The sequence below is a fragment of the Alligator mississippiensis genome, chromosome 1 (genome assembly GCF_030867095.1).
Source record: "Alligator mississippiensis isolate rAllMis1 chromosome 1, rAllMis1, whole genome shotgun sequence".
Lineage (NCBI taxonomy): Eukaryota > Metazoa > Chordata > Crocodylia > Alligatoridae > Alligator > Alligator mississippiensis.
In genome coordinates, this window is record NC_081824.1 from 149200884 (window position 1) to 149226752 (window position 25869).

At 44.5% G+C, this 25869-nt stretch overlaps 1 protein-coding gene across 2 annotated transcripts; it reads left to right on the top strand.

The window, feature by feature from the left end:
- The first annotated feature begins 551 nt into the window (after positions 1–551).
- On the top strand, positions 552–25331 carry CCSAP (centriole, cilia and spindle associated protein). 2 transcript variants are annotated; one of them, XM_014596788.3, is made up of 3 exons: positions 552–999; positions 11060–11328; positions 20888–25331. In XM_014596788.3, exons 1-3 carry the CDS (start codon positions 708–710, stop codon positions 21059–21061), a joined length of 735 nt encoding a protein of 244 aa, XP_014452274.1. In that variant the 5' UTR covers positions 552–707; the 3' UTR covers positions 21062–25331. The 2 variants fall into 2 exon arrangements, with proteins under 2 accessions (XP_014452274.1, XP_006269915.1); XM_006269853.4 differs by having other exon boundaries at positions 11060–11319.
- The last annotated feature ends 538 nt before the right edge of the window (positions 25332–25869 follow it).

Consider the following 25869-nt stretch of genomic DNA (forward strand, 5'->3'; position numbering starts at 1 on the left):
GACCTCACAGCTGCACCCCATGCGCACGGCTCCAGCTTTCGAGGCTTTCTCTCTGCCATCGTGAGGAACCAAGGCATTTACATCAGGGAAATCTGAGATCCTGGCCAACACATCCACGGCCTCAGGCAGCTGCTGGCAGGCTGGCTGGCTTGGGGCCACTTCGAGGCCAGTGTGCGCAGTCAGACCCTGGCACATAGGAAGGAAACCAGCTGCAAATGATGGGGTCTGCTGCTGGGGGGGAGGGAAGGGGAGGCGAAGCTAAGCTGCCATCAGAGCTTGGCTTTGGTCTCCCGGGGGCACTGATCCGGCTTTGTGCTCCATCCCTGTGGCTGTTAATAAGTGCTTGGAGCCGCTAATCCCCTCTCTAGGCCCTGGCATCGCGGAGGCGGCACCGCAGCCCTTTAATCCGCAGCAGCGCGGCCCCTTCCTGCCCCCTCCAGGAAGTGCCGGGCCGGACCGCGTCGCGCCGCCCCGCAGCCCCTAGAACGTCCTGTGCCTAGAGCCTAGCTGGAGCCATTGTGACGCCAGCGAGGGAAGGCGCTGCGGGCGCGACCATTGGCCCGAGCGCCGAGGGGGCGGGCACGGAACGTGGCTGTTTGTGTTTAAACGTTCCAGCGCGAGGGGCGGGAGTAGGCGCTGCGGGGGCGCGAGCCGAGCCGAGCTTGGCAAAGCAGCCCTGCGCTGTCCTGCCCCAGGCCGGCCGCAGCATGGTACCCGCGCGGCGGGTCAAGACCGAGTACATGAAGCGCTACAAGGAGCCCAAGTGGGAATCGTGCGGCGCCTGCTACCTGGAGCTGCTGCGCTACCGCCTCAGCCGTCGCCTCCTGGAGCAGGCGCACCGGCCCTGGCTCTGGGACGGCTGGGAGCAGGGCAGCGCCGGTTCTGGGTCTGGCTCCGGCTCCGGCTCCCTATCGCCGCCCGGCTCCGCCAGTCCCCCGCAGCAGCAGCAGCAGGAGGCAGCGGAGAGGAGCAGCCCGGCGGAGCCCCCGCGCGGGGAAGGTACGTGCGTGCGGGGGATGCTTAACCCCCCCCTCCCCACCGACATGTAGCAGGAATAGGGGGGCAGCAGAAGCCTGGGAGATCCCCAGGGAGAAATGACTGCGGTTCACTTGCGCTCTTGCTTTGCTCCCTTTCCCCCACATCTGCCGTGCAGAGGTGAAATCATCACACTGACTCCTTGGATGGCAGGCGGATCAGCCATTAGGCAGGAATGAGCAAAAGCATCACTCTCTCTAGGAGCACACAGCTCCGGTGCAGAGGTGTCATGGGAGGAGGGCAGTGGTCAGTGATGCTGTGCCCCCCTCCTTGGACACTGCCTTCCCTGTGAGGGATGCCCTGACAGGCACCTGGGACAGGTCTCTGCCACCCGGACAGTCCCTTCCAGCCCTTGGTATAGGAAGCTTAGCTGTGCTCTGGCCATGATATGGCTGTTCGTTCATCACAGAATGAATTGCAGCTTGACATTCTTAATTTAAGAAGGATTGTAAGATCATTTTGCCAGAGAAACAAGGAGTGGGGTAGTTTGCTTCCTGTGCAGCCAAAATGTATCAATTCCTTTATGTTTGTTCTTATGTAATGTCCCCAATTTAAGCAGGTTATGATAAAGGCTGGATTGATCCTGTCAGACACTGGCACAGGTCACTGTACAGTGGCTCGAGGCTTCCCTGTTCACCTTGCGTGCTCCTAGGGCAGGGGTGGGCAAAATGCGGCCCACCAGGCTATTCTATCCAGCCCACGGGGCCCCTAAAAACTTGGAAAATTAATATTAATCTGCCCTGGGCTGCCTGTCATGCAGCCCTCAGTGGCTTGCCGAAACTCAGTAGGTGGCCCTCTGCCCAAAATAATTGCCCACCCCTGTCCTAGGGGGAGTGTGGTCTGGTGCTTTGCTCATTCCTGCCTAATGGCTGATCAGCCTGCTGCCTGTGGTGATGCCAACAACTAGCAAGCTTTGTCCAGTGTCTGGTAATTGTTTTTGGTCACTGTTGGTCTGGACTGAATTAAGGCACAAATGCCAAAGTGTAAGGAAGGTCAGGGCTCAAGGTCACTAGGGCCCTTGAGAACCTGCAATTTTTGTGGTGGGAAGGGTATTGCGGGTGTCCTGTATCTTGTGGTCTCATGTTGCAGGACCCACCTGAAATGGGTTAAGGAAAGTCACATTTTGTGGTCCCCTTTGCTTTATCCTATGGCATCGTAGGCATCTTGTGTTGTGTCATGGTTGACTGTGGTTTCTCTAAGAGGTTAAATTATGGATTTGTATGGGATAGTTTTTAATAAGGGATGGTCCTGCCTCGGGTAGGGGTCAGGTTAGATGACCTCTCAAGATCTCTTGCATCCCAACCTATATGATTTGAAGTGAAAGCTTGAACATGCAGTGAAAGATGTGGTGTACATAAGTCTAGTGAAAGCAGTCCTAAGACCATATATGTATTTTGACTGGACTTAACGAGTTCGGCACAAGGCTAGTGCAAGAAACAAGCTACATTTTGTGAAATGTCTTCAAATAAACAAACTGATGGTAACTATCACCTGACTTACAGCTTCTTGATGTATATTGTTGCCATGGTATCAGTGTGTCACGGTAATTACATAAGCAGGTTCTCTGGCAGAAGCAGCAGTAATAGCAGCAGGAGCAAGAAAGGCTGCATGTTGGTAATGGGTGTTTTAAGAACACTTCCATTTCAGATTGGCTACAGTAGCTTCTCTGTCACTGCAGAAGGATGTAACATTTAAAGTGGAAACCTATAGAGACTGTTCTAGTTCCATAAAATGTCTACGAAGATATGCTGGAATAGCAAGCAGCACGTGGGCTTCGATCTCTAATTATAATGCCTCTTAAATGAATATCTGAGAAACTTGTTAGGTAGTTGGTCCTTTTCCTGGGGAACCTTGCAAACTGGACCTTCAAAAGGTACATATTGCAGCAAAGCTATGATCTTCCCCCACCACCTCCATTATGTTATGGCCTCCCATAGCTGGACGGATACAGTTGCATTTAATTTGGCCTCTGATCATAGATCTAAGTCCTGCAGCCTTTTCATTACTGTACCAAGAGTATTTTGCACCCATATCCTCTTGTCTATATTATAGTGATCAATGCTTTTGATATTCTAGCCCAGATTAAGATTTTTTTAAAGAAGTGTTTCTGTTGAAGGTTGACAATGGGCATTATAGGGAATTGTAATTACTTTCACAGGTAGCAATCTGTCAAGTGGATAAGAGCACTTTATGGTACTGGGCAGACAAAGTTCCTTGGGTGAATTTGATATCTTATATTAGACCAACCCAAATAGTTGGTGAATAGTTATTAAGCAAGCTTTCGGGTTCAAAAACCCTTCGTCAGGCTAAGGAAGTTTCAGCAGTTGGTGTATGCTCTTCCTGGATGGAATGAATGGTACTATGCATGCACCTTGTGTGTTCCTGTGAATATCTGAGCTGTGAAGGTTGTGGCCGGCATATGTGAGTTAAAACGAAACATTCCAGTAATGAGGGGTGCGAAACTCCACTTTGCTTCAAGTCGCATGTTGGGAAGCTCATGCTACAGGCCACGCAAAAACCAAAGAACCCATGCTGGTTTGACTATGCAAAGTCTCTGTAACAATTTAGATTGCAGAACAGTTTTTGCTACTTAATAACAACACTGTCACTTTTCTAAGGGCCCAAGGGATGACAAAAGTTGCAATCATATAATTTAATCTTTCTCAAGAACTGTAAGGATGGAGGATACATGTTAGCTACATATTTACGAGCCCTGGGCTGAGTGGTTAACAGGACCTTTTTCATGTGGACTAAACTTTTTTTGTTAGGCCTTTCTTCTTCAGATTAAAAACAGACCTATTGTAGATACCAGATAGATATAGGATATTGAATTAAGAAGGTGGAGGGAAAAATAAGGGTAACTAAAATAACCCAAAACCAGAGACCTTTTCTCTTTTGGCCATGCTATGAACATTTGATGCTGGGTAATGTGGTAACTTACATTTCCTAGCTGCTGAGCAAGCTTGTTGTGTATATGTAACATTTTTGCTTGGTGCCTTTTAACTCTCAGAGGGCAAAAAGGAAGTAGTAGAAAACATAACATTCATGAAGAGGTAGTATCTGTTTCTACCAGTGCTGTGGGGGTGCCATGTATCAGCTAGCTCTTCCAAGCTTTGTGACTATTATCCACCCACACACTGCAGTTTTCTGATAACAGCAGCTTCTCCTGGCAAGCTACTATTGTGAGTACAATGCATTAATTCTAGTGGCTGGTCATTTATCAGAGCTCAGATGTCCAGTCAGCTGGCTTGGTGCTAGACACCTTGTGCTTCTCGGTTTAAGTCACAAATACCAGATTGTTCAGTGGCTAGGACATCTTGTTCTAGTGCTGGGATATTTTGCTGCTGTGCTAAAATTCATGGGCACTGCTGCTGTTTCCTTCTCTGAGGAATAATGGCCATAATAGTAGTCATGTTGAAACTTCAGTTACTGTGTAACATTTTTAAAGACTTGTTCAGCATAAAACTGTTGTGCAGGTTAATGTTGGGACCATCTTCAAACTAACTCTTCAATTCATGGATAGGGAAGAAGGAAGTCGAGGAAGAGGAGGTAGTGTTTTGTTCCACCTCTGCAGAAACCTCTTATGTTAGGGACAGTACTGCTCCTCTTGGATCTGTGCCAAGTAAGTCTTGTTTGGACATTAGCTGATGAGCCCACGTGGACATCTCCAATGCTAACCTCTGCATTGGCACCTAAGGCATCTTTCAGCTATTGCAAGAGGGTTCTGACACTGCAGTTGTCAAACTGAATGAAAACACTGGTTGATTTATCTTCCACTACAAATTGTTCTCTACCAAAACTCGGCGAACTCTTACTTGCCTAAAAAAAATCCCCCCCCCCCCCTTGCCTTTTATAATAAATCAACTTGGTTCCCACACACTTGTACCTTTTTATACCAGTGCTTTTTAAATGGTTCGGGTTCTTGTGTAGATGGGATGCTGTAGCTTGGCTTACAGTACAAGTGGCGTTAGCCTGAAAACTCTTGTCTGGCTCTCTTCTGCTATTCAAGGAAAATAAATGCATTTTGTTTCTGACTCTGCAATCACATCTTGCATTTGCTTCTATGCATATAAAATACAGAGAACATTTTTTTTCTTGCCCCTATCTCCTTGCAGTCCTGTCCAGTGCCGCCTTAGTCTAGGATAGAACTGGCCAGCAGGCAGCTTCTAGGCCAGGGGCCTCTCATGCCCCTTCTCCCCCCACCATATCTAGTGTCTTCAGTTATCACTGATGGTGAAAACTGACAGAAAGAAAAAGGGGGAGCGAACATTCATCCTCTGCTCCAAGTTCCAGAGCCATGCCAATAAGGACTAGTGTGTTTCCCTAGGGTAGTCAATATTGACTTGGCCCTTCAATATGAATGAACTGTGTCCTTGTCTTCAGCATGACCCTGCCTCAGTCTGTAAGTCAGCTTCTCCAAAACAAAAAGCAGCTGAATGTCTCTCTCTCTCCTATTTTGGGGGGTATTTGCCTTGAACTCAAGTTCTACAGAGAAATTGTGAGCAGAAGTTCCTTAGAGTAAATCTTTTTTGTGAACTAGATCTAAAAAAATTAAAGATTCTTTAATCTTGGCAAATGGGGGCAGGACTGAATGAGACTGGAAGGGAGTCTGCAGTGAATAGTATCTGGATGCATAGTGGCTACAGCAGAACTCTTTAATTTGCAGTGTATGCCCATGATGATATATGGGAATAATATGGCAAAGAAAAATGTGGTTGTTTATGTAGTCCCTATTCTGGTCTATTGAAAGAGCAAACAAACAATTACCCTGGAAGTGCCTGTATAGCTATGATACTTACTCTTCTACCTACTACCCCCAACATACAGAGAACCTGTTAACATAGCACAAAAAATGACTAAAGAACTTGTTTTCTCCAAGGGAACCACAGAGAGGGAGAAGCTAGGAGTGGTGTAATAGCACTGCAGGGGAAAAAATCAAATTGTTGGCATGGAGACTGATTTGTACGTGTAATGAGCATTTCTGACTTTCCCTTGGCACCTGTAATGGAAGAGAGGAGTTTGCAGCCCCTCTACTGGGAGGGGATGCTTGGGATGCGGGGAGGCTAAAAACACTGTTCAGCACAGCAGACTGATGTGAGGGGAGAAAACCCTGTATGAGCTGCAGCACACTCCTCATTCAGTATCTCAAACCTCTATGAAAATAAAACTGACAGGTGACCTAGCTACACTAGACTGGTCAAGTGTTTGGAAATACCTTTTCTGTGCCATGGGATCTCCTGTGTTACAGCACAGCTGCTGCAGTAGCTGCTGCCTAATTCCTGTGCAAATTGGTAGGAAAGTGACCTTTTGCTTCCTTGAAGTTCTGCCACCAGAACGGGTCATCTCAGTGCTGCCTTCTCCCAGCTGGGGCCGGACATGGGCATAGGCAAACTGGGCAGCTGCCTGGGGCCTGCACAGAAAGGGAGCCTGAAAAATGGTATTTTTCCCCCCCTCCCCCCAATTGTCTGATTTTTATTATTACTATCATGATCTCTGGCAAAGGGGGGCCCGATTTTACTAAAAGTTCACCCAGGGCTGCCAGGAGCCTAGGTATGGTGCTGCTCCCAGTCAGTGTTCAGCAGCATCACTTTTCTTAAACGAAAGAGTCCTGGGTATACATTCTGCAAAAGAAACTTCTTGATTTCATCCTCTTGCCCCTACAGGAACGGGTATTTCTGCAGTGTTGACAGCCCTGTGAAATCACAGCACAACTCGGCATCCAGGGGCATCATCCTGCTTGTACTGCTGATGGTCGTGATCGCAGCACTTAGTCCCAGGTCATTCAGTGCAGCGCAGTTTCAAATTGATGCCAAGAGGAATTGGGAGGGTTTGTCACCTGAGTGACATAAGTCCCGGAATACCTGTAGTTCTTGGGTTGTATCCCAGAACACACAGCATGGAAATTCAAGAGTAGAACAATGGGTCATCGGATGCCTGCCCAGACTGCTGAGCAGTGAGAGCAAGCAAAGCTGCACGGATGCAGTGGGTAAATAGAAAAATGGCATCATAAAGTGGGTAGGCTACCTTTGCTACAGTAAAATGGTGGCTTTTCAAGTGAATGAACCAAAGCTGCTTCATCACCAGGGATCCTTGTTTTCTATGTACTGTATATGTATTTAATTTTAATTGCAGGAAAACATGGATTTTTGGGTGGTTGTTTTTAATTGGAGGATTTGGGAGGATATATGCATTTCCTGCCTATAAATAGTCAGTTGAACCCATAATTTTATTGATATATTTACAATTTTGAAGTCATTTTGGAAGCCTACCAGTGTCTCCAATCATTTATAATGAAATGCATTCTAAATACCTAAGTGTTTTGGCATTTTGATTCTATGGGGTTTTTTTTTTAAATTTGTTTTTAAATTTATTTTCTTTAATATGGAAAATCGGAGCTCCTCCTGCCCCCTTCACTCACCAGGATACAGTTCCAGTGGTGTCTGGTGTTTCTTCCCCCTGGTACTCTGTAGTGCTGAGCAACCCTGATATGCCAGGGGTCCCAGTGGTGGTGGTGGTGACAGCAGAAAAGTCTTGCTGCCCCACTTCATCCTCTGATGCCAGGTCCCCCCACTCCCTTCTGACCTAGTGCCTATGGTGCCCAAACTCCTTCCTGGGAATGCATGCAGCAGCAGGGAGTTGCACCCCCACCTCCCTCATGGGATGCCCATGGCTCTGTCCCACTCCCTGGCTGGGCCCTGCAGCCATGTATACCACCCTGGCTGGGCAGAGGTCCCAGCTGCCAATCCTGCCCCACTCCCTCCCTCACCATGGGGGCTTGGAGTGAGCTGTCATCACTGCCTCAATATGCTTCCCCCCCCCCAGCCCAGAGTTACCTGCAGGCAGCTGTGGGAGCTGTTCTCAACCATGCTGCCTGGCTGCCACATGGGTGCCCCTACCTGTGATTTGCCTTCCTCCTGCTCCCAGCCCCAAGCAGCCTTTTGCAGACTGGAACTCTCCTAGCCTGCAAGGGGAAACCTAGAGTTTCCTGCATTTTTCTCCCTTTTAAAAGAAAAAAATTGTGTTTTCCACAAATGGAAAACCTGGATCCCTGCTCATTACTGTGTAGATGAGACCTTTTTAAGCTCCAGAGGCAGGAATATAGATTGCCACTTTCCCCAATTCTGCTGATTCCTCCAAGTCGTGTCAGCTAAATAGTTCTTGATCTAAACTAATTCCCCACTCCACTCCTTCCTCCCCAGTTTTACATGAATGAAGACTTTGTGTCCCATTAATCATCCTTATTCAATCTGTTGGTATTGCAAGAGTCCCCTTTACTGGGCAATTCAATCAGCATTGGCTATGGAGTGTGTTCTTGATGATGAGATGTTTCTATGAACATGTGATGGGCTGTGAAACCACAGTCTATAGCCACAACCACCTGAGCCTCAAAATAAATATTCTGTGACTCTTTTTCCTCTGAAATGACTGACTGCTTTCTCCCGTACCACCTGAGTACTCAGACTCTAGCAGGGTCATCTTGCTCTTTGGTGAAACTGAAAACTTGCTCTGCAAATGTATCAGCAAGAGCTTCAAATGATGGGTGTTCTTTACAGTCAGTTTGGCTCAGCTTAGGCACTAACCATGTATTGCCAAAGACCTCTGAATTTGGCTGGCTTTCACTTTTTGTGATTGAGTGTAGGGCTTCTGTGTTGTGAAGGCATCTGGAATAAGAGGATGTAGAAGTTGCATGATCTCCCCTTTTTAAGGCTCTAGCAAAGTACAGCAAATATATGACAGGAGGGATGTATCCTCTTGAGTTTAGGGAAGCAGTTGACATGTCTTTCTCCATATGTCAAAGGTAGGTTGGGGTGATGGAAGGGGGGTGCTGCTGCCCACATAATGGCAGTAGTGCTTAAAATGAGAAGTTAAGGGGCAAAGAGGTCTTTGCATTTGCCTTTGTGCCCAGATGCTAGGCCAGCTGGGTTGTATGTAGCAGCTTTGGGTCTCGCTGTGGTAACTGTTTTCATTAGATGGTTCTTTTTAACAGTACAACTAGTCAAATATTATGGAATGATTTCAAAACTGAGACATCTCTTCTTATGCCCACAGCGTCCTTCTGCAACGAACTTTTACCATGCCAATCATTTTTAATTTTGCTGTAAGTGATGATGATAAGTGAATTTTCTCAAGGGTTTTCAAGTTAGGGCAGAAAAGGTTGCCCTAAAGTCTGTGCTCTTAAAATTGTGGCATTCCACTCTGAGGAAAAAGTTTCTAAATGGGGCACTTGGGACATGAGGGTATTTTTGTTGCATAAACAAGTCCTTAACAGGCCTATTAAGAGCGCTGTTTCTTAACCATGCTGAATCAGCTGGGTGAAATCCTAGTAATGCAGGGCAAGCTGAGTGCTGGGGCTCATGACTGCCCAGTGCAGAGTTGCTCCTGGGGGCAGAACTGTGAGTTGGGAGGATTTTCAGTTGGGCCAAGTGGAAGTGGAGCAAAGAAACAGGTGTGGGAGGGTGGAGGGGAACAGGGTTTACAGCACTGGAGTGGAGCTGTCCATAAAAATAGTGCAAGACTTCCATTACTCTCCAGTGCAGGGGGTGGGGTTGGCAATCTCTAGCCTGCACAAATCCAGTCTCCCATGGGGAGCGCAGAACTGTTCCATGCCTCCCACAGCTTGCAGCTCACAGCAGGGGCTGGGTCACAAAAGGTGGCTTAAACCAAGCAGGGGTTGGCATAATGATTGCAGCTAGGGAGGTTGTAGTATGGGTTTGGAATGGACCCGGGAACCTAAAAGCAAACAATGGTCCTAACTTTCCTGCCAAGCCAATAGACCAGCTAGTAATGCAAAGCTTTACTTCTAGGAGCCCAGATGGTGTGTTTTGGGTTTTTTTTTTGTTTTTGTTTTTGTTTTTTCCCTTTACTGAACACTATTGTGGCTTTACAGTACTGGACAGTAACTGGCAAATTGGCCTTTACTTTCCATGTCCAGAAAATGCATGCAATCCTGCTGACTTTTACTTCAAAACTGAAAAAAATGTTCAGAGGGCAGTATTGCAGGTGCTGGACCCATTGGGCTAAGTGTGGTGCTTAGCACCACCTCCCACAACTTTTGTGGTGTGGCAACATGCTGACCAAATCTGCATTTAAGCTGCCCCCCCCCCCCAACCCCTCTTCCTTAGAAAGCATCAGGAGCTTTTGGATAAGGGAGTCCAAACTACCTGCTTAGTATCCCTACAGTATAAGGGGGCATATTTTATGTGCTTTATTCAAATCTGTCCCTAGCTGCAGTGACAGGCTGGCAAAGACTAAATGCCATATGGGAGCCCACTTTTGTTGGCTGCATGGGGGGGATTGCAAGTGGGTAAATGCAGGCTGATGGAGTGGAAGGAGGGGAGAGATGCTAAGTACCTTGAGGTCAGATAAGTGCTGTTGGGTAGCTCTGGTCTCGCTTTTTAAATTTATTTATTTTTAATCATGAGTGCACATTCATTGGATCCTCAATGTAGGCAATCCTATTACGAGTACGGGAAGATCGCTGATAAAGGGAGCACATTTGTGTATAAATGAGAGTATAGAGATGAGAGGGAGTGTAAATAGTATAGTGTACATTTTTAAGCTTCAAATTCTTGAACTAGGGTAAGTAACTTCAATCTGAAGTACTAGTTATGAGGAGCAAGTATCAACTCCATTGATGCCCTGGTTTGCAGCTAAACTTATTTGCATTTAGCAAACAGCCATCTCTCTGCTCCCTTGCTGTCTAGAGGTCCAGCCCTATGATAGCACCTGCTGCTTAGGTGAGCTGCATGTCTGTCTACCTCATCCTGGCGTGATCCGGGTTGTCACAGATCCCGCTGTAGATTACCCCAGGCTACATAAAAGCATCTCTCTTGGGGACATGCAGGCTTGTATCTGGTGCCTTGAAGCTGGCAGCTGTTCTAATTTTGTTTAATACATTGCTTTAAGAAGAGCTCTTAAATCTCTCTTTGCCTCTCCCTAGATAGCTAGTATCTGCATGTAGGGGTATGCCATTTTGGCTTTTAAAAGCTTTAAAACCAAACTTATTTTTAACTTTCTCCTTTAGAAAAAAAAACAGAGGGAGAAAATCAAGAGAAAGCTGCAGAACAGGCTGCTGTGAAAGAAACTGATAAATCGACCAGCCGTGCAGGCCAGCGTCCAAGTCGAAGTGCCTTGTCCAGTCGTGATGATCGAAAATCAACTAAAAGTCCTCAAAGGACAGAAGCGCCAAAGGAGAATAAACATCCGTTTGCTTTATATGGCTGGGGAGAAAAGCAGACGGATACAGGAAGCCAGAAAACTCACAATGTCTGCGCATCTGCCTCTGTACGTGAAGTCAGTAAACTCTCAAATGCCCTTACAGTTTTTTGTGTTTAATCCTGCATAGGCAGGGGAAAGCAGTGACGCCTACAAGCATGTAATCAATTAGGATGGGTCTGCCCAACTGGTGGTCTGTGGGTGCCTGCTACAGTCTCTCCCGCTGTTATGTAATGGAGGAGGGTCTTGAGGAAGGGGGGCTGTGGACCATCCATGTGCCAGGGGGCTGTGCAGCAGTATTGTATGCATCTCCCAGCTGTACTTAAGTTGAACAGTCCTGTATTAGGAATTCCTTATTATTGGTAACAGTGTTGAAAACTTCTTTAACTTGCATCTGGGGCTCTTTTTGGGGCCTTACTATCTTGAAAGCTTCCCTAGCATAGTGCTGTTCTGCTTTATTAATGAGAAGGGACGACTTGGGGACTGGTGGGGGAGGCATTAAATTAGAAACATTTTGAATTCTCTGAGGTGAATTCTCAATGGTGTAGCGGGCAAACTGAGTTATGCTAAGGCTTTTAGGTATAGTCCAGGCCTTTCCAGAACTAAGCAACAAAATTGAACAGAGCGCCTCCTGTGGCACTGGGGGATGTGAGTGCTGTGACTGCTGTCCCTTGCTCGCCCAGTGCCCAGTTTCCCTATAAGGAATGTGGCTTGCACCGTACCAGGGGTTGGACAATTTGGGATGAGAGAACTTACGAAAGTGACGGACAAACAAAGGAACACGTGTGTTCTGTGTTGCCACCCTGGGGAGATGGGAGCAACCTTGGACTTCTTGTTTGAAACTTGCATCCTGCACACCCAGCAGGGGATCTGAGGCCGGTACCACCGAAGGTCGCTGCTGTAACGCCTGAAGGAACCGCTTGCCAGGTTGTATTGCAAAGAAGAAATACTTGTAATAAACCTAGGGGTTACTATTAAAAGTTCACTTGATACCAAATTGGACAAGGGGCTGTGTCAGTCCTTGGGGATCTCTGGTAAAAGGGATACCAGGAATATGGGTTTTTGATGCCTAGTGCAGGAAGACTAGCAAGTATGGCAGAAGACCAGCTTGGTTTAGTAAAGAGTTCCCTGCTAAACTAAAACGCAAAAAGGAAGTTTATAAGAAGGGGAAACTTGGACAAATAACTAGGGAAGAACGTTGCTCGGGCATGCAGTGTTGAAGTCAGGAAGGTCCAAGTGCAATTGGAGCTGCAGCCAGTAAGGGATGTATGTGAAGGGTAAGAAGGGTTTCTACGAGTATGTTGGCAGCAAGAAGATCAGGGGAAGTGTGGGTCTCTTACTGAACGGGGGAGGGAACCTTGTGACCAGAATGTGGAAAAGGCTGAAGTACTCAATGCCTCTTTTGCCTTGGTCTTCACAGGCAAGGTCAGCTCCCAGATTACTGCACTGGGCAGCACAGCTTGGGGAGGAGGTGAGCAGCCAACAGTGGCAAAAGAACAGGTTAGGGGCTACTTAGAAAACCTGGACATATACAAGTCCATGGGGCCAGATAAGATGCACCCAAGGGTGCTGAGAGAGTTGGCTGATGTGATTGCAGAGCCACTGGCCATCATCTTTTTGACAATCAGGAGAGGTCCTGGATGATTGTAAAAGGGCAAACACAGTGCCCACATTTAAGAAAGGGGGAAAAGGAGGATCTAGGAAATTACAGACCAGTCAGCTTCACTTCAGTCCCTGGAAAAATCATGTAGCAGATCCTCAAGGAATCCATTTCTAAGCACTTGGAGAAGGTGATTAGGAACAGTCAGCATGGATTCACCAAGGGCAAGTCATGCCTGGCCAACCTGATTGACTTCTATGATGAGATGACTGGCTCTGGATGTGGGGAGATCAATGGATGTGGTATATCTTGATTTTTTTTTTTTTCTTTTTTTTTTAAAGCAAGGCTTTTGATATGGTCTCCGACAACATTCTTGCAGGCAAGCTAAGGGAGTATGGGCTGGATTAATGCAGTACAAGGTGGAGAGAACTGACTGGAGGATTGGGCTCAGAGGAGTAATCAATGGCTTGATGTCTAGTTGGCAACCAGAATTGAGTGGAGTGCCCCAGGGGTTAATCCTGGGGCTGGTTTTGTTCAATGTCTTCAGTGACCTAGAAGATGGCATAGTGTGCACCCTCAGGAAGTTTACAGATGACACCATGCTGGAAGGGAGTAGTAGATATGCTGGAGGGTAGGGCTAGGATTCAGAGTGACCTAGACAAATTAGAGGATTGGGCCAAAAGGAATCTCATGAGGTTCAACAAGGACAAATACAAAGTGCTGCACTTAGGACTGAACAATCTCATGCACTAGCACAGGCTGGGGGCTGACTGCTGGGCAGCAGCTCTGCAACAAGCTGAATATGAGCCAGCAGTTTGCCCTTGCTGCCAAGAAGACTAATGGTATACTGGTTTGCATTGGTAGGTATGTTGCCAGTAGGTCCAGGGAAATTGTTATTCCCCTCTATTCAGTACTGGTGAGGTCACATTTGTAGTGGGGGGCCCAAAACCAAACAGTACTGCAGAAAGGATGTGGACAAATTGGAGAGTCCCAGTGGAGGGTGATAAAAATGGTGAGGGGGCTGAGGGACATGATTTATGAGGGAAGACTTGGGGAATTAGGCATATTTAGTCTAGGAAGAGGAGACTGAGAGGGGACTTAATAGCAGCCTTCAACTACTTGAAGCAGGGCTTGAAAGAGGATGGAGCTGGACTGTTCTCAGCGTTGGCAAATGACAGAACAAGGAGCAATGGTCTCAAGTTGCAGCAAGGGATGTTTAGGTTGGATATTAGGAAGAATTTTCTCAGGAGGAGGGTAGTACAACACTGGAACAGGTTACCCAGAGGTGGTAGAAGCTCCATCCTTGGGGGTCTTCAAAACCCCAGACAAAGCTTTGGCTGGGATGGTCCTGCTTGGAGCAGGGGTTGGACTAGATGACCTCCTGAGGTCCCTTCCAACCCTCACTTTTTCTATGATTCTATGACATCCCAGAGTCTTGATCACTGGGTGTTGCTAAGCAAATGTCCTCTGAAAAGTAGGCTTTTTGGCTATGCCTGGCTTGACACTAAAATGAGGCCTCCAAAATTGCCAGTCACTCTTAAATCTTGACTTGATCCTAGGGATGCTCCTTTTCTAAAGATTGGAAGCCTTTTAAACACCTGTTATCCTGGTGTATACAAGTGTGTGGCTTTTGGATAAAAGTTCCTACTTGAACAGCTAAGTCTGTGTAGTGGTTTGAGTGACTCTTCCCTTTGAGAACAATAGAATTAAACTTTTATATCCCAGGAAATCTTGGACAAGAAATGCAACCTACCTGGTCTTTGCCTTTTGATTTTTCCCTGGGATATTAAATATAAATTCACCAGCACCACTTCAGTGGGAGCTATGACTAGAATATTCTGACCTTAGCTGTAGTGGTTGTACTGTTTATTTATCTCAAAAATACTGTTTTACAAAATGCTTTTAATTAAACCAAGGGTTGGCAACATCAGGTCTGCAGGCTGAATCCAGTCTGCAGAGCCACAGGATCTGGCCCACAAAGCTGGAGGGTTTTGCCTGTGCCAGAGGTGAGCAGCAAGGAGGTAGGCTGGGGCTGGGTAAATTCCAGCTGTGCACATACAACTGCAGCTTGTCCCTGCACTCCCACCTCACACGCAGACCTACCCTCCTAAAGGCTGCAGTGTGGATGCAGCTGCCAAGCTCCGGCACAGCTCCCTGCTGGCTGGAAGCTGCTTCTATGCCCCATCCAGGGAGCAGGGGGGCTGGGACAAGTGGTGGCAATGTGTGATCAGCTGCCTGGCCCTGGCATAGGTGCAGGGAAAGCATCCCACTGCTGCTATGCTGCTGAAGCCACGTGGCCCACATCAGACTGGACCTGGGCTGTTCTGCCCCATGGCTTGTAAAGGGTGTGATCTGTAACCTATATCATTAGAGTTAAAACCTCTGGATTTGTTCACATGGACACGTTACATTGGTGCTGTGGGGGAAGGGAGAAGCTGCTTATGAATTAAATTTCCTATTCCCTTAAAATCAAAATGAACTCTAATTTGGTATTGTCATAACTTTCAAATGCATAGATTACTTCCGTAGCTTTCTGTTGGGTGGATTTAAGAATAGTCATACATGAATAGTGACAGATCACTGGGTTTAGGCATGTGATTTAGATTGCTAATTTAATTTAAAAATGCCATATTTGAAAACAAACAATACTTTTGAGCTTTGATTTTAATGCCTAGTTCTTGTTTCTGGCAGTTTCAATGCTTCAGGAAACACTGGCTGAGATAAATGTGCTCCTCCTTTTGATCTCCATGAAAGCAAAAGTGAAGCAGAAAAAGGCGGCAGGCCATTAACAACAAATGTCTCAGAGCAGGCAGACAGGTAGATGAACTGTAGCAATGATCTCAGTGGTTGAACTACTGAGGATTGAGTCCATTGGAATAATGCCCTTGGACTAGAGTGACATGAAAATTATTATTATTTTTTTTTAATTTTTAAAATTTTGCAGTAGACTAAAGTTGTTTCTTAATAATGGTAGCTCATTCCACTTAAATCAGTAGATTGCAAGGCATGCTGTTTTGTAGCCATTCACATTTATAAAGTTTAAAACTGGGGTGGATGGGGGAAGAAACATTCTGATGTGGCCTAACTCACGGGCGAATGAAGGATGAGCATCACTGTGCAAACTGGCAAAACTTGTACCTATTGTAGTATATATTTTGCATAATAATTTACACTGACCTCATTTTTTGGGCCTGGCCCTTGATTTGTTGCTCCCAACTTCTCTTGAGCTTAATAAGGGTTTTTGGTAGGCACAGTCTAAGCCCTTAGCAGCTGGCTTTCTCTCCTCTAAACGTAGCTGGAGTATATCAGTGCCTGATGTCCTGTGGTACTGGATGTTAAGGGTGCCTATACATGAGCAGCGAGGCTGCTTCACGCTGTAATTACAGCATTTGGAGCAAACTCTATTTTAATAGTCTGCTGGAGTATAGCAATTACTGTACTCCAGCATTTCATTTATCGGCATCCCCATGCTGGAAACATGGCAGTGGGGGCACTTCAACTAAAGTTTGTTCGAGCTTTAGTTAAAACACCCCTGCTGTCACCTTTTTCAGCATGAGAACACTGATGCACAAAATGCTCTGGGCACTTCAATTAGAGTGTTTCTTGGAGCCGCTCTAATTAAAGCCTCCCCCTCCCAGAGCACTTGTATAAATGCCCAAAGTGACTGTGTCCTCCTGGGTCTGACACTATATAATCAGTAGAGTACCCCTTGCAATGGTTGTGTATGTATTTATTTTTCTCTATCTCTGTCTTTATCAGGTTTAAACTGTTGTTGTCATTACCACAACCCCTGATGAGTAGAGGAGCAAGAATGATAGAGATCTTGATGTGTGCAGTGTAAGAGTTGTGGCTTTCTGACACTCTCTCTCTCTCTCTCTCTCTATTGGAGGGGACAGAAAGCTGCTGAATGTCTTGTTGTGAAGGCAAGACCTCTTTCACTCCAAAATGTAATGCTGTCTGCACCAGTCAAGGTGTTAAGAGAGAGTATTTTTTAAACTCCTCATTTTCTTATCCCAGCAATCTTTTGAATGAAGTCATCTGCCCCAGTACTGCCATTTCCAGCTATGGTGAATGAGTTTAAGTCACTGACCAAAGCTTTATTGTGACACTAAACAGGGAAACAACAATTGCTTGACATGCTGATCTTAAGATGAACAAGAGTACTGCCACCTTCTGGGAATGGGACTCTGGCTCTGACTCTTCCAGTCCCAATGTTTCAAGCCGTTTCTGAGAATTTGCCCTTACGGTGCCCAAAAGAGAGGTCTTTAAAACAAAGGTGTGATTCTAGAGCAAAATGACACCTTTTTAAAGCCTCTGAAAATTATATAGCTGTTTGTACAACTGTAACTGTATTGTGTACAGGGCTCATTTGAGGATGGGGGTGTTGAGTGGGGAAATGGGTTGTCATGTTGCCTTCAATTCAGTGCAACTGTTGGCTATGTGCATCTCCTGGGGTATAATATTTTGCTCTGGAATACATATTCCAGATAGATGTAATGCATATGTGAGAGGGGAAGTTTGATAGTCATGCTGTGCTACTAGAAATATGGGCAAGCATATATTTCTGTGGGACTATTCTGATGGCAACGCAATAATAATTTCATCACTGACAAGTCCTAGTGATCATAGCTTAATATAAAAAGTGATTTCTGTGGCATATATATCTTTTTTTTTTTTTTTTTTTTTCCAGTCTGTCCTGTAGAATGTGGAGTGGCACAGCACGCCTGCTATTTCTTCCACTGCCACCACATTGTCCCGCATCAGGCCCTGCAGGCAGTGACAACAGGGAAGGGGAGGGGCGGGACAGGCCAAGCCCAGAGCTGGTGGCCTTCCCACTCCTTCCTGCACTGCTGCCGCTGTCATGTGCAAGGAATAAGGGCGTGGGGGGGGCGAGGCCTCCTTTCCCCTCCCGTCCCCTATGTCCCACCATTACGGCAGCATTCCAGCATGCTGCCAGCTCCTGTTCGAACACTTGTTCGCACTCTGACTGTTTGTCAGCCAACTGGAGCATGAATAAAGAAAGCGTTACAGACAGACAGACTTAGGCTTTTATAATATTAGAATATATAAAATTTTAAGGAATGGCAAAACTAATTAAAAGTGGACCCTTACAACTTATAGTTCTAGTGTTTTGTTTTTGTTCCTATAATGGAAGAACACAACATTGCATAATCTTGTACGTGGACTATATATGTGATGGAATCGGATCATAATTGACATAATTATAGCAGACCCAGTAGAATCCAGATTGTCTATGAGCAGTTCAAACCAAATTGTACATGAGCTGCCCAGCTGTTTGCTGTGCTTTGTACTTCGCTCTTCCACTCGGTTGGAATGGGCTTGGCAGTCCTGTGCAGCTGATTGGAGAAGTGTGTTTTCTAAAATGAGTCATGGCAAGCAGTCTGAGCATCTCGGCAGACCTACATAGCAGTTTGCTGCAGCTCTGCATACTCCTGCATATGGGGGGGAGGAGGAACTTAACCCTGTGAAGTATCCAGGTTCTACTATATGAACCATGTCAATTCGGTTCCAGGGTCTCCAGTGGAGCTGTTTAATACTCGAGTCAACCAGTTATTAACTTTTCTGGATAGACAGAACAGTTGCATGCAAATTCACTATCACAATGATCTGTCTGCCTTCATAGCACTGAGTCAAGGGTTTATCATTGGTAGATTGTAGGCCTGTGCAAATAGGGAAGTATTTGATTTGGATTCAGCTGATTTGGAGGACAGTGATTCAATTCAGATGGCTGTCCTGAATTGATTCGGCTGAATTGGCTTTGAAAGAGTCGGTGCTGATTCGGAGAGATTCAGTCATGGACTATAACTATAACTTCATCATTTTTTGGCAGATTTGGATGAAAACAGCAGGGATGGTAGCCCCTTCTGAGGGTATGAAGCCTGCCAAGTGTTAAGGAGATGGATGCAAGGGTTTCTGGGAAACCACACCTCAAACTGTTCAAAGCAAAACTCGTGACATATGTGACTTCGTGTGTGTTGCACAGTGGGATGAAAACAGCAGGGATGGTAGCCTGTAACAGGGGGCCTTCCTGGTGCCAGTTAGATCTCTGCCCACCCACCTGTTTCTGGGCCAGCCACCCACCCCTCTTTTGCTCAGGTAAAAAAGGCTCACAAAAGGGACAAAAAGGCTGCAGACAGAGGCTTATGTGCTGTTTTTACATCTCTCCCCCAGAGCACTGTGATTGGAAGGGGATTCGGGGAAAGATCACAGTCACTGGCTAGCTACAGATGTCAATCCCTGCTCCCCCTCCCTCTTCCCAATTTTTGTTTCCCTGCCAGACTGCCTTCTGAATTGCCGAATCTCCTAATCGTTTTCCAAATCTGAATCAATTCGGAGGGGTTTTTTTTTGCCTCCCAATTGGATTCTGATTTGGTGACTCAGCCTCCGAATTAGGCCAAATCTTCTCCAAATCGAATTGGCAACCAAAGCTTCACACATGCCTAGTAGATTGCCTGTTCTAAGTGTTCCTTCTTTCAAGAATGCTGTGACTACTGATTAGTGCAAGTGTCTTGTTGGTTGAAAGGTATCCAGGTTGTAGCCATATTGCTCTAGAGGAAAAAGCAATCGGGACTTATGGTAGAGGTGTTATCTTTTTATTAGATCAACTAGATTTTTGCAAAAAAAAAAAAGTCTTTAATTGCAAGCTTTCACGTGCGCACACCCTACATCAGGTATCAGAGAAAAGATTGTAAAAGATGAAATTTTCATAATTTTACAAGGAGGAAGCAACTTTGACCACCTGAAACATGAGATCCTGCTCCTGCCCTTCTTTGAAGTAATTTGCATCATCACAGAGCTCAGAAATGCCTTACTAGACAAGAAATGCCTGCCCAGAAGAGCATTGCATCTATTTACTCCCCTGTGAAATATGAAATATCATAACCAGAAGAAAATATGACTACATCCTACTTGCCACCAAACAACTTTGAGGCAACCAGACTCTTCCAACTTTTATTTATTTATTTTTATCTCTGAGCCTAATCTGCATATACAATGAACTGTTCCAAGTAGGAGATTTTATCCCACCTTCAACTCTTCTATGGAATATGGACTTTCATTTCTACCCAGGAGAACTCTTTACAATCTTTTCTCCAATGCCTGATGAAGGGTGTTTGTGCCCAAAAGGTTGCAATTGAAGACTTTTTGCAACAACAACAAAAATAAATTTAGTTGGTCTAATAAAAGATATCAGCTCTCCCATGAGTCCTGATTGCTTGTTGGTTGAGAGATTCTCTACAGCAGTGCTGCCAGGAGCTGAGGGACAACTGTGAAATGAGCTTTTTAAGCATTGTTGTGAATTGAGAACAAGGCTTCTATTTTCCTATATACTACTTGCAAAGCTAGTATTGCCCACCAAGCCAAGATGCGGGTTACAAACTAAGAACTAATATATTTTGGGTTCTAAGGGCTGGTTGGTGTTGGTGAATCTGCCCTTAATTCAGGTGGGGGATGGGGGGGAAGCTGCTAATTGTGTACCTTAAAATCCATGGAAATCTCTTCTGGTGGTCTCTGGGTTTCCTATTTAGTGTTCAAATGAATCTTTCCTTTATTTTAAATTGGAGACATTCCAAGAGAGAACTTAAGTCAGATATGTGTATTGTACTATATAACTTCATTTTTAAGAAACAGCCATTATGAACTTGTGAAACTTTTTACTCTGAATTTCACTTACTTTAACATAATTTTATGTAAATGCAGCATGGTCAAGACATCTTTTGTCCTTCAGTGATATCTTGAAGGAGACGGAAAACAAGAGGGTGGGGGAACAATTTGGTTTAATCAGACAACAGGATGTTTGTCTCCTGTTGGTTTTTTAATGGTAATTTCTATCAAGATGTTCTGTACATTAATTCCTCTAGAATCCTTTGCAAATAGTTTACTAGGGAATGGTGGTGTTCCCCTTCTTGGCTTTGGGAGGGAAAGGTGAAGGTAGACCTTTTAGTTTTCTTTCTTTGAAATGAAACTCCCTTTAAAAAAAAAAAAAAAAAAAAGACTGACTCGCTCTGTTTTTGATAGATTCATGAGTCTGCACTACGAGCAAAGAACAGAAGGCAAGTGGAGAAGCGGAAGCTGTCTCAGAGGCGAGTGCGCTCTGCAGATGCGGAGAAAACCTGGAGAACAAAATCATCCCCACCAGATAATCCTTGGATGACAGAGTACATGAGATGCTACTCAGCAAGAGCTCGGTGAATCAAAAAACATCCTGGGACATTTTAAAAGAAGAAAAAATTAAATCAGGATATTGGTGCAAAGAACCAAACTATTTATGCAAGGTTTTTATAAGGGTTTCCACCAGTTTGTGACGATGTTTGTACTCTGTCACCTACCTCACAGTAGGGTGTATAGTTGGAGCCATAACATTTGAAGATGGTTTTTAAACATTCCACCTTTTAAAAATCTTTTGAAGAGGCATTTCAAGTTAAGAAAACAATTTCAAAACATTAAATATCTAAGCAAATGTTTACAGCCACTAGATGTAGGTCACAAACATGCAGCTACCCCTTAATACAAACGTTCATAATTCTCTTAAGTTGTGTATGTGGGTGTGATGTAGGTGCCTTTGTATTATTTAAAACAGTACTTTATCACTTCCATTCAGGTGGCTAACCAGAAAGCCAGCATGGCTCTAGTAAGCTTCACTAATGATAGGAGACCTGTGTTTCTGTCTCTGCAGACAGCTGCCAGAAGTTGTGTTTTTTTTTTTTGTTTTTTTTTTTTCAGGCTTTCAAAAATGTTAATGCGATACTCTCTCAAATTATTTTAATAGTGAATCTTACTGGTATGCTCCTATTTTTCATTGTTTTACAATGTCGTGGATTACATCAGTATTATCCTGTGATTACTTATTGCACAGCAAGAATTAATCACAAGATTAAATTGCTGTTTTCACAACGAACACCAAATGGTCGATTGTAGACAATCACTATTTAATGGCTGTCGGCCAGTAGACAGTTACTCACTCTACCAGTATTGACCAGGGACCACTGTATTAAGCTAGGGGACACATCTATCTATGTTTGGGTCTAATCACTTGAATACCAGTTTCAGATTACATTTTTAAAAGTGTGCACTCTAATGAGCAAGCTGGTTTCTGAATAGTGAAGTCCTATTTTTAACACTTGCATCTGTGAATCTGTCAATGCTCCAAGAAAAAATGGACTCAATTCCACCTGGTTTAGTGTAGTTAATACTTTGATAGAAGTTTTAGATTTGTAATTTTGATAAACACTTGCAAATTAATTTTATTTATGGGGTCCAATCTTCCCCCGAGGTATAGGCATAACCCCTTACCAAGGGGGGAAAAAAACATCCCTGGGAAACCCAGAGACTACCAAAATCTCTAGATATTTTTATTTCATGGGTTCTTTTTTAATTCCGTAGGATAGCCAGCACTTGTTTGATGTTAGATCCTCAATGTACCTCTTATCAGGTTGCTGTAAATGGAATTTTTACCTTTTGAATACTAAGTGTGAGCTTTAAAAAAGATGCTTATAATAGTTGTGAGCTTTTTTGAGACCTCTTTGAAGTGTGGTGTGTGTTTCAAGGTGCATTCTTTTATACAGAACACATTACTGAACCCTGAACATGTTTTACCATGGTTTGACCTTAACACTTCAGGATTTTTAAAGACCATCTTAAGCTAGTTTTGAGGTGGGAAGTTTGTCCTGAGGTGTGTTGGTATAGCAGATTTTTAAAACTAATGCATCTACCAGTTTCTGTTTGGCTTCACTGCACAAGCCTTGGAAAATGGAAGGCAGACATTGGATTCCAAAAACTGAAGGCAGTGATTTATCTGAGACTCGGTGTGCAGAAAGGTAATATCAAGGTTCCCCTTTCATAAGGGGATGACTGAAAGAGTCCAAGGCTGATGGAGCAAGCACAGCTTTCCTATTGCCTTGGTTTTTAAATTTTATAATCTTATTTTTTTTCATATACAGAGTAATAAAACTAACTTACTAAATCATTCCATCTCATGGAATTTAAATGATGGCCTTTTCACTTGGGTTGCAAAATTTACGAGTGAAAAACTTTGTAAAAGTTGTCTTCTAACCTGCCCTCAAACCGCCAACTACAGCAGGGGTCAGCAACCTATAGTCTGTAGGCTGGATCTGGTCTACTAAAGCCTTTTTATTTTATTATCTTTAATCCACCCCACCACCTTGGGGTGTCAGAGTTGCAACCAGCTGCCTGAATTTGAAGTTGGCTTAATTTGGTGCACTGTTCCTAAAAGATTTTTCCAACCCTTGCACTAGATACTTTCTAACTTGGAAAGACGACCTCTCCTCTGTGCAGTTCTTTTTAGAAATTCCTGAAAGATGCTTGCATTTCTGGGGGCATCCGATTCTACTGGAGATTACTTCTTAACCTCATGGAAGAAATAATACTTTGATTTTGTTTTTATTTTTCCTCTCTCAAATATTTGCTCTAAGTAGTCCCCAATTTTCAGGTAAACTTCCAGATCACTGGGCATCTTATCCCTTAAAATAGTAACAGAGATTAGTAGCAGCTATATTGGATGAACAAAAATGTGTGGGGTGTGTGTGTTTGGGTTTTTTTTCCCCAGTGTGTGTTTGGTTTTTGTTTTTTGGGGGTTTTTTTTTAAGTTTTTAACTCAGAATATTGGATGCAAGCCTTAATGTCAAAGCCATTCTGCCTACTGTTCTATGCTTTCAGTGCAGGTGTCAAATCAAGCGAAGTATGAGGAAGAAGAAGGTTTGCTTATATGCCCTAGATGGCATGAGAAACCTAAGTCAGCATCAGCATTAAAGTTGCTTCAGGCTTGTCTTTTACTTGTCCCCTGATAGACTGGTCAGTAGTTCTGCCTTCCAGCAAGTTAAATGTTGGTAGAATAAGAAGTGCTACGAAGTCAGATTGCATGACTGTCAAATGTCATTTTTTAGCTCTAACTTAAAAGATCCCTGCACACCTGAGTGCTGTATTTTCCCTGTTCTTACCTGGGGTGTGTGCATATATGCAGCCTGAACAGAAGCAACTTTTTTTTTTTTTTCCTGCAGAAAACATCTATTGGGAAAGCCACCTCACCTAACCCAACTTCTTTAGATGACCTTCTTGGGGGTGGGGGGTGGAAAGGATCTATCACAGTACTTAAAGCTATGACTTCAAGGGGTATAAAGCTGACCCCATGCTTGCTGCCAAGTCAGTTGTGGATGCAAAGCATCTTAATTTTAGAAAACTGCACAGGCAAGCTGACCACTTGAATTTGCAGTCCCAAGTGTTACCCTGCAGCTGTTGGTACAAAGTGATGCAGAGAGTAACAAAAATGCCTTCTTGAAAATGGTTTTTGCAGTTAAACAGCTTCCATATTAAGTTTAGGAATGTGGTATTGAAGGAGAGCCCTAATGAAAGGCTAGCTGCTTTTCAGAGAGCAAGAAACTCCTATTAATACTTGGCTAATGTGAGCTAGATTTGACATACATGTTCAGTGAAGTGGAATGGCTTTTGCATCAAGACAGTGTAAAAAGAAGTTTTCAGTTCTTCCAGTTTCAACTGTCTCCTGGCAGTTGAAGAATTAAGGATGCCATGCTAACTTACTGTAGCCTCAAGTATTTCCCTCTTGTTTTAAAAAAGAGTTTTGTTCCAATTTATTTTTGTGGTCAATTATTTCCTAGTTCTTTTTGTTAAGTCCTGACAAACTCTAGTGTCTTTCACTAGATGCTCGAAAGCACTCCACGTAGTAAAGCAGTGATTGTGTCCTGCTGGTGCAATGCACTTTCTTCAACTACACCAAGCTCTGAAGCCAGCGTGTTCAGTGTGCAATGTTACAATAAAAACTGTGTAAAAGAATGTCCTTGTACAGTAGAGTAGCATGCTTGTGCTCAGTCCTAGTGCTCTCACATCTTCCTCACACCATGTAATTTGATACTTACAGGGACACTTGCCTAGCTTTAGGGCCAAATTTAACAAACTTGCAATGGACAGGCTTGACTGTCCTTCTATCCAGGTAGCAGATGCACATTTAAACTATTTTTTTCACTCTAGGAAGAGTACATCTGCCTTTTTAATATTAAAATGTATGATGATGTGAAATTTGGCACTGAAACAAGATCTTCAGGAATGGACTCGGTTTTAGCTTGCAAAGAAGTGACCAAAAGTTAAGAGGGTCTGTGTACAGCAAGTTGCTCGTTTCAGTCTAGTTTCTGGAACAGGCGGTGCACTCAGCCACAAAGCCATAATTAGAGCCTGATTCTCAACCCTACAATTGGTCCCTCCTTGAAAGGGATGGGAAGGATGAGGAAGTTGCCTCATTCTGTTTTGCTAGCACTGAATTCACTTTAAAAGCTGAAGAAATGCCATCTAAGCTTGAAGCAATATGTGACTTCTTTTTTGTAGAATGGTTCTTAACAGTATTTGTTTATAAAGCTTCTGTATTTTGTGTATAAACAGTGTATTTAACATTGCAGTGTCAGATTGTACTTGTGAATAAAACTGAGTGAAATGATCTTGAGTGGCTTCACACAGCAGTACAGACACAACATGCATATGTCTTCTTGAATCTTGTTACCTTTGCAGTTGCGAAATTGCTAATGGAGTAGACAAGCATTTCTTGGACACAAGTTCACTCTACTAGTTTGGATTCATGCCCTACATTATGGTACCTAAATACACTTAAAATTTAGAGCCTCAAACCATGGCTCAGCTACCAGCTAATCTGGGAAAAGCCTCAGATCTGACAGGCAAGTAGTTAAGAATGTCTCATGCTTAAGCCCCATTGCTCTTGATTTAGGGTGTCGCAGAGCACTGAGGTGCTCTCCTCCTAGAGAGGGCAGAAACTGCCAGAGAAAGAGCCCTAGCAGGGAATAGGAGCCCACCTGTGGGTTGCCAGGGCAACTGGAGGGAGCAAATGACCCACACCTGCCAGCAGTCAGCTGCCTGTAGGAGGCAGAGGCTGACTCTTATAAAGCCCAGGGCTGAGGCCAGGCTGGCAGTTCCCTGCCAGCAGCCAGAAGTTCCTGGAGTAGGGATGCGAGAAGCAGCGA

Coding starts and splice junctions, on each gene's coding strand:
- CCSAP (XM_014596788.3), top strand. CDS start 708: ATGGTACCCGCGCGGCGGGTCAAGACCGAGTACATGAAGCGCTACAAG. Junction 1,000..11,059: donor GGAGCCCCCGCGCGGGGAAG/GTACGTGCGTGC, acceptor TTTCTCCTTTAG/AAAAAAAAACAGAGGGAGAA. Junction 11,329..20,887: donor CATCTGCCTCTGTACGTGAA/GTCAGTAAACTC, acceptor TGTTTTTGATAG/ATTCATGAGTCTGCACTACG.